Source organism: Vespa mandarinia, chromosome 14 (genome assembly GCF_050613455.1).
Source record: "Vespa mandarinia isolate Hongniang chromosome 14, ASM5061345v1, whole genome shotgun sequence".
NCBI classification, from domain to species: domain Eukaryota; kingdom Metazoa; phylum Arthropoda; class Insecta; order Hymenoptera; family Vespidae; genus Vespa; species Vespa mandarinia.
In genome coordinates, this window is record NC_140823.1 from 5143407 (window position 1) to 5152500 (window position 9094).

General features: G+C 43.1%; 1 protein-coding gene across 14 annotated transcripts in view; it reads right to left on the reverse strand.

Annotated features, from left to right (window-relative positions):
* Positions 1–9094, reverse strand: part of Rdl (Resistant to dieldrin) — a 52565-nt gene that overhangs the window by 1292 nt on the left and 42179 nt on the right. For 7 of the 14 annotated variants that reach the window (XM_085661294.1, XM_035862703.2, XM_035862700.2 and 4 more), the window contains exons 6-9: positions 4343–4480; positions 3145–3282; positions 1758–2042; positions 1084–1232 (exon numbers count right to left, since the gene is read on the reverse strand). In XM_085661294.1, the coding sequence (XP_085517420.1) occupies positions 1084–1232; positions 1758–2042; positions 3145–3282; positions 4343–4480 (710 nt within the window). The remainder of the gene's footprint in view (positions 1–1083; positions 1233–1757; positions 2043–3144; positions 3283–4342; positions 4481–9094) is intronic. The other 7 variants (XM_035862714.2, XM_035862707.2, XM_035862713.2 and 4 more) reach the window with 2 other exon arrangements.

A 9094-nucleotide genomic window follows, 5' to 3' on the forward strand; every position in this document is an offset into this window, starting at 1 on the left:
TAGAGCGAGTGGAAATTAGCTCGATAGGATAAATCTAAGATATCGTACATAGAAGATAAGGGGAGATACTACCTACGCTCGTAGAAAGACTAGGCAAACTCGATATATACTGATATAATACGGTGGAAGGTTTAATTAAAGCATTCGATTCCGATGACGCGTTTTACGAGCTTCCTAGAGAGCTGGCCCAGTCCTTGTTCCTTCCCGAGGCTTCCTTTAATATTTTCCATTCTCGTTCTACAATCCGCAAGATTAAAAGAAAATTTATAGTGCATTGCTCGCTCATCCCTATATGGGAGGGTCCGATGTGGTAGTCCCGCGCGCGCGCGCTCGCTCGCGCGCTCGCACGCTCGCTCGCTCGCTCGCTCGTCTACCCGGGCGATGGGAATTCATTTCGTGAAAACCTTTTAGCTTTTGACCTTTCCCCGGGCACGCTCCTAACGTCGGAAGAACGACATTTTCTTGTTTTTCTTTTTTCTCTTACCCTTTTCTCCCTTCTCTTTATCCCTTATTTGTCTTTCTACCGCGAGAACTTTATCTTATCTCACCCTAAAGTCCTTTGATTACGTATTTATTCCTTTCACTAGGAGAAGGCCTTATGAGAATTCGCGTTTCGAACTTTCCGCAGCTTTCTTTATCGACCTCTAACGTAGTCGATTTATAACTCGTGGTTGGGATCGATGAGTTATCAGCGTAGGAGGCATGCAATTTTCGTGCAGACACTCGCAACCATTCAATTTTTACATTACAAGTTTCTCTTATATTAACGCTTTGCCAATCTCCTTTTATCTTTATTCCTTCTCTCTATATAATCGAGAGTAATTGGCAACTCGTTAATGTCTAGTTCTTTTCCCTTTATTCCAAAAGTAGCAAACGATTCGTAGGTGCGGATCCGAGTGTGCCACAGTTAAAATGCCAAGAACTTTGCGTTCGGACGAAGAAATATGATGAAGAAGAAGAAGAAGAAGAAGAAGAAGAAGAAGAAGAAGAAGAAGAAGAAGAAGAAGAAGAAGAAGAAGAAGAAGAAGAAGAAGAAGAAGTAGAAGAAGAAGGGTGAGAGAGACTTCGGTCGACGTTACTCACAGTTTGCTTAGGAGCGTGATCACCATGATCACCGGGTACACCCGGTGGTCCTGGATTTTCCCTCGCCGCTTTCATGCTTTCCGCTATCTTCTGGAAGCGGTTCTTCCGCATTTGAATCCTCTTTGCCATGTAACCCACCGTGGCGTATTCTGCGAAGACAAAGAAGCCGTGGAAATAAAGGGAGGGAAGGTAACGCGCTATCGTCACCATTCGAGAGACTCTCGTCGTGTACCTGCCTCGGAGCTTTCGATTTTAATACGTATCTTCGTCGGGCGAGGATGAAAGCGAGGAGAAGAAGAAGTGCGGGAGGATAATTCATCGGGCTCGATCGCATCGCGTTTCTCATACATTGGAGTTAACGTGATATTTTGATCGGACGAGCTCGTATTCGGTTCGCTCTCACGAGAGACGACGGCGGCGGCCGATTGAACCGTTCAAATCGCCAAAGGATAGGAGGAAAAGTCGACACCGATCCGAGGACGATCTGAAGGAGAGGAAGGACGCGTCTCGTGGCTCGGGAGACGAACGCGATCGCGAGCTGTTCGACTGTTTTTTTCCTTTTCTTTTTCTTTTTTTCTTTTCTTTTCTTTTCTTTTCTTTTCTTTTCTTTTCTTTTCTTTTCTATTTTCTTTGGTAGCACGTAGAGGCATGGAAGAGTACACGATCGCACTCACCGAGCAACGAGGCAAAGACCATGACGAAGCAGGTGCCCAGATAGACGTCGATGGACTTGACGTAGGAGATCTTTGGTAGCGCCGCGTTCGTCGAGGACATTAGGGTCGTCATAGTGAGCACAGTGGTTACTCCGAGGGCCACCCGAGCGGGGGTCGCGTTTCGGTTTAGCCAAAAGCTCACCCACGATATTATGACGATCAACCCGGAGGGTATGTAGATCTGGATCAGGTAGTAGCCCATCGACCGTACGAACTGGATCTCGCAGGCCAGCCGCGAGTAATTTCCTGCGATAAAAGATCGAAGGTCAGGACAGGGGGACGGAGAGGCGTTGTTAATGTCTCTCTTTTGCTTTCTTTCTTTCTCTCTCTCTCTCTCTCTCTCATCTTTCTCTCTCCCTTTCTCTCTCTCTCTTTCTCTCTCTCTTTCTCTCTCTCTCTCTCTCTCTCTCTCTCTCTCTCTCTCTTTCTCTCTGTCCTTCCTTTTCACTGTTCTCGTCGGTCTCTCTCTCTTCCTCTTGGTCTCCCTCTTCTCCTACTCCTATTCTCTTTTCTCTCTCTCTCTCTTTCTCTCTGTCTCTCTGTATTTTCGCAAACGTCGCCTGTCACGCTTCCCAATTTTTTTCTCTTTTATCTCCCTCCGTTTTTCTAACGTCGACGCTAACAGTCAGGAACATTAGCGAGGTACGCGACTTCGTGCAGAAATGTGTCATCCTCGGGTCGCGTTTCTTCCCTCTCTCTCTTTTCGTCGTTTCAAAAAGGAGAGAAAAAGTGAAAACGCGAACGCGTGAAATGCATACGAAGTCGCGCGACGTGAAAATGGAAACAAGAAAAAGGAAAAAAAGGGAAAGCGTCCCTAGTCCGGGAGCAATTCATCTTTTCGAGTTTCGTACGATCGCGAGCTGTATCATAAAAGTAAGAAGGGAAGATCGTCGCATCCTATATCCCCTTTCGAAATATGAACGAAGATGAGATCGCGCGAGGAAGAGAGAGAGATCGATCGATCGATCGAACGACGGCTATATCGTTGATGGTGGTGCAAAAAAAAAGAGTTATTACAATATTATGTTTATACAATAGACAAGACAGAAATATGCACGTACTACGAAGTAGCATGAATGGCGGTAATCGCGGCTGCTGCGGACATCGGATAGCGCTAAAGTGTCTCTCCATCTTACCCATAAAGAAACGAAGGCATATATATTTCTGACCTTTGATATCGATTCTCTCATTGATGGATATAAATCTCGTATATTTTTTTAGGCTCTCGCTTATCCTTATCTTTTCTTTTACTTTTATTTTTCTGTGGATAGCTTGCAGCGAGTCTGCTCGATTAGAATATTTTTTGATTGGGTATATGGCGGGGGCGAGGGTTGTGTTCATACGTTACCGGTGGTAAGACTAATCTCCATAGCTCGCTGCCTATGCCCGAGGACCTTGAACTGTGGGAGGGAGACCTCGTTGCTGACACCGACGCTGTCAGCACCCTCGTTCCACTTGTACCGGATGTCCCTCATCGTGTATCCGACTGAAAAAATAGAGAGACCCCCCGCGATTGGTACGTACCTCGCGGAAGCCCTCACGCATTTCACGCGCCAAGCTCCGAGGGGGCCTCCACTTACCTCGCACCCCCGCAAACCTCGAGATTCTGTACTCTTTCTCTCTCTCTCTCTCTCTCTCTCTCTCTCTCTCTCTCTCTCTCTCTTTCTCTTTTTCTCTCTCATGCACGCGCACATTCACCCACACATTCGTTTTCTCGCACGTACGCGCGCACGCACTCACGCACGCACGCACGCAAGTTTGTACTCTACACACATTCGCATTCTCTAACTATCTAATTGTCTAAACGGTCTAAGTTGTCAACTATTTATCCGTCCTCTTTTCTATTTTTTAGTCCATTCTCACCTTTTTCCTTGTCAAGAAAAAAGCACACATACACGTACACGCACGTTCCCTTCCTATCCTGTGTCTCGATCGAGGTATCAAGATGAGGTATCATGGACCATGCTCCGAGTACGATCGTGCGTCAGAAATTTGAAGATACTTTGCGAACGCGATACCAATTCGAACTATAATGTTGATTGTTTAAAAAAAATATACTCGTTCGAATTCGTTCGCTCTCTCTCTCTCTCTCTCTCTCTCTCTCTCTCTCTCTCTCTCTCTCTGCGGCACGAGAAATGTCTCGGAGCTGTCCGGATATCTGTCGATTCAATTAGGGCCTGTTACTCTCGGTATGAATTAGCGCGACTCAATCGACGTCGTCGTGTCCGTATGCTTCGTCGTCGTGTGGCGATGAGAGATTCGGTAAGACTTGGTTAGGTGAGGGTGCAAATTTTGTGCGGGTAAACGTAATTGCGAAGGAAAAGAAAGTTACTTCAATAGAACAAAGGCGAGAACGATAGCAATAATATAATAATGATTAAAATAATTTAGAGATAATAATATTTGGACAAAGAGGTGGTGTACTGCGCGTGTGAATACTTTTAGGAGATACTTATTTCCTTTTTTACTTCGTTTTCGTTTTTTTTTCTTTCAAATCTGCATCGAGCCTTTGGACGAGTAGTTTCAGAAGAGAGGAGGATATCTACCTGTAGATAGGTGTATGGTTGTCTGTCGTTGCCTGTGACCGAGCACGCGAAACTGCGGTAGTTCCACCTCGTTCGAGATGCCGACCGACAGTAGGCCGGCGTTCCATTTGTACCGAATATCGCGCATTGTGTATCCAACTGCCGGGAGAACAAGAACACAAATATCTTCGCTCTAACATACAATAGTTAAACACATAGGTTTTATGTCGCGTGGGTTCGTAAATCGAAGGGGTGGCTGGGTGGAATCGAGGACGGGGTTTTAGCGGCTATGTGTGGCCACTGGATTGGGGAGGGCTCGTGAAATTCGAAAGCAAACTCGTTCGGTACACCCTCACGCGAGCCAAAGAACTTTATGAATTCTTTGTCGACGATATAGAATTCTTTGTCAAGATCATCGGTAGGTATCGTCGAATCGCGTCAGAGTGCTTTCGATATTAAGAAAATTCCTTGACGACTATCGAGCATTGACGACGACGGTGTACGATCGTTGATCGAACGATGCCCTTTGATATTGCGAATCGATTGGGCAAAAATTCATTGCGATAATAATTTAGGAGCGCTTTCTATGAATATTTATGTAAATTATTTCAGATTCGATCATATTCCATGATAATGCGATATCCGAGCAAAGATAAAAAAAAAAATAAAATGCAAAGTTTGTCATCCCGAAGAGTTTACGATGCAAATCCTTTTTGCAAATCACGGTATCTATTCCTTTTCTCATCTCTCGATGACACAGTACGACGATAAAATAACGCGTTATCGCGTTCGTTCGTTCGTTCGTCCTTTCTTATTTAAGATGGCAAGGATCGCGTGACCGTTTTACGAGCTTACATCGGAGGAGCTGCCGAATTCGCCGGGCACTCGTTATCTATTTATGCCCGACTAATACCATTATGTTCGGAGCCATTCGCTTACATATATAGACATACCGAATCGAGAAACATTCCTCCATAACTGAATCTTAGGTGATTACGATCGTTACATCGCATTCCAGACACTAAAGTGGCATTCCATCGCGCCGGCAGCCACATTGCACCGCGAGCATCGCCGTATTAAGCGATTTGTGAATGGAGCATACATTTGAAGATTAGCTACCTTCGTTCGAGAGAATTCCAAACTATCGAACGGTTAGCCCGGCCTTTTACATACCCAATCACGAAACGAGTATTATTTATAAAAAAGGAAAGAAATAAAGAAAAGAAGACATCTTTGTGTTATCTTCTGAAAATTTCTTCGATGAACGATCGTACTACGTTTTACGGATGCAGGATTAAAATAAATTCGATGAGCTCGTACACACGTTTCGAGAAATTATTTCCCAATCGAAATCAACGTTTAAGCGATCATTACCGAAGGTAGTGGTAGAAGAAAAGGCTTGGACGGTTGAAGGGAGTGAAAGAGTATAACGTATATATTAAGGCACAGCGATGGCAACTGAATATTGCAAGAAGGGATTGCTGCTGCAGCGACATTAGCGCGGAGCATCGAGGACTTTTTGGTGGTGGCGTCAAGTTTGCGCTTAAGAAGATAAGTAGAGAGTGTGTGTATATATATATTTAAAGTAGAGATATGGAGAAGCGGAGGAAGAAAAGCTCTCGCTAGCTCTAATACTATTCCCTCTTGCTCTCTACGTGTCATGCGGTAGCGGTGCGGAAGATAGGCAGACTCAACAAACGTACCAACGAGAAACGCCATTCTGTGCTTTGCTTTCGTGTAGCGTGCATCGTGCTTCGTGCTTCGTGCTTACCAAAATTACTTTCTCTTAAACTTTTTCAATAATTCTCGAGAATGAACACAGTTTTCTATTAGAAAGATTTCGCGATTGCAAATCTTTAATTATTCTTACTTTTCAAACGACTCGAAAATTTTTACTAATAATAATAGTAACTTATATTTTTTGGAATGAAAAGAGTATGTTCTTGTTAGAAGGAAAAAAGAAAAATGATAAAAGGAAGACGAAATATAAAAATCGTTTTGTTGTCTCTCTCTCTCTCTCTCTCTCTCTCTCTCTCTCTCTCTATTTATCTATCTATCTATCTATTTATCTACGCATGCGGCAAATTGATACGTTAATTAATTTGGCCCTGGATCCAGTAGGGATTGAAAGATACTCATGCCATCTAATATTCGCTTCTACTATGAAAATAGAAAAAAAGAGAGAAGAGTAAACGGAGAGAGTAAAATATATGTATAGTACGAGTAAATATAGATATACGTATTACATAACGTTAAAACTTGTTATCGCTATCGAGTCATGCATAAAGTGTCTCTTCTGGTATAAGATATAAACAAGGAGAGAATAAGAAATAAAATAATAAAAAAAGAGAAAAAAGAAAAATAGAAACGAAAACAAAAGGAAGGAACGAATGTTGAAAAACGAAGATATATCGTAAACGAAGGTCATCAGAGAGGCATACCGAAAGACACGGTAGTAACGAAGAGACCGTGGTGGTTAACGCACGTCGTCCTTTCGTTCGTTCGTCCGTTTGTCCGTTCGTCCGTTCGTTCGTTTGTTCGTTCGTTCGTTCGTTCGTTCGTTCGTTCGTTCGTTCGTTCGTTCGTTCGTTCGTTCGTTCGTTCGTTCGTTCGTTCGTTCGTTTATCGTTTTCATGCGCTGGGCTAGATGCACAATGCGTTTTAATTCGGTCGGACCTTATTCGACAGCTTTAGTCGTTTCTGGATCAGCCTCCTTCGGGGCTGGCCGTCGTCGGCCGTGCTACGTCCCCGGACACGAGGCTCAGTGCTATATGTCGGAGGCCTTTTGAGGGGTTTGACAAGTGATGGTAGTGAATATATAGTGGCGGTGATGGTGTTCAAAAATACAGCACACGCTTTCTAGGTTCTCGATCGCAAGATCGGATCCGGTGAGGTCACCGTTCATTTTCATATATATATGTATACATATATATATATATGTACAAGACATTATTTGTAATCGTGCGCGTGCGTCGTGGTTTTTCTGTCTAGCTCGTAGCGTGATTTCTCCATTTCGTTAGAAGGCATAACAGAGAGAGATCGAAATACGATCGGGTAGATAAGAGTAGGTATTACGCGTTTCGTTTATCGGAAACGATCGAGAAATCACACGTTTGCTATAAAAAAACCCATGTGACAATTCAGTGATATAGCTTGGTCAAGTGGAGACCCTTCGGAGGATGCTCGTAGATGCGTTCACAAATTACATACGCTCGGTGCTTAAAAGTCAAGAATTGAACGAAAAATAATAACGACAATAAAAAAAAAAAAAAAAAAAAAATTATATATACGTATTAAAGAGAACACACATGTGCGTTGCACGGACATGTGCGTTACAAGACGTCGAATTTGCAAAATTTTCGCTCTTAATATCGTACAACGAGTCGCGTCGTTGAGGGAATTTCGGCTGTTCGTCTTGAAACGGACGTTGTTTTTCTCGTCATCGATGAGAGCAACGAGCAATTACATCGCTTAAAAATAATCTTCACCATTCAGAGATATTTTTATCTTATCTTATATTATAGGAAAATACGTGCAAAAAGAATCGTACGGATATCGTAGCTTACTGCAAATTGCACGTTCATTCGTATTTTCGAGAGTGCTTTCGAAAAGTCTAACGACTTTAGGAAGGAACGATTAATGTCGATGCCTGACGATAAAAACGATAAGGGGGATAATGTTGCCTTTCGACGAATCAGAAGCAATTAAAGGGACAGAAAGATACTCCGAGGGTCTATCTCATACTTTTGATGAAACTAATCGACGAACTTGACCGAGTTAACTTTTCGATGTCTCGACTTTTGCGAATCTCGCACGATATGGACGCCTTTTTCTTTTATTTCTTCTTCTGCCTTTCTAACGAAAGGCGGTAGGTATAAACGAAACTTTTTCCATCGTTTCGCCCGTGAATGCTTTTTTAGCGTCGTCGATCTCACAGTTAGTCGATCTCACATAACGAAAGGTGCCAGATGCGTTTCACGACTTTTCACTTTTCTCTCTCTCTCTCTCTCTCTCTCTCATACACACGTCCAAAAATCTGATAGAAATTGGAAAAGAGATATCTATTTAACGCGTCGGGCCGTCCATTACGGACTAGTTTCCATTTATCATTATCATTATTACCTGCTTATTTGCCGACCGCCAGGAGCGTTCGGCAATGAATTGAAATAATTCACTCGGTGGTTTGTTAGCTATATGCCGACGCACGCAATATAACGTATCGCAAGGAACCGAATAATTCGCCGACTAATTAGACGATAAATAATTAGCGGAGTATCTCGCAAGCCAAGTTACGAATAGTAACCGCTCGTTTGCTTTAGAATGACATTAATTATTCCTTTTCGGTTTACGCGTCGGTTCTCGTTTACTCGTTCGTCCACGAGTGTCTCGGAAATAGGGCCGTGTATTATATTATAAATAGTACTGTTGAGAATAATTTTCTCTTTTGGTTCCGCCTATCTTATTTGCGTGCAATTTGTAGTCGCAAATCGTAAATCGGTACGAGACTTAGACACGGGAATAGACATGGGATAATCGATGGAATGGAGCTCGAAATGTTGAAAATCTCATTGACGTTTCGTATGGGTACATAGGTACGCGTCCATTTTGACGTAGCGTCGTTCCCTCACGACGTGCTATTTCGCGCGTCTCGCTCGATCGCAAAATCAGACGTTTCTTCTTCTTATTTTCCTTTCTTTCGTATCTCTCGTTCTTCTCGAGTCGAAAGTTGCTCCGAATTTTTATGTACGAAGTAGATCCATTTATCCCAAATTC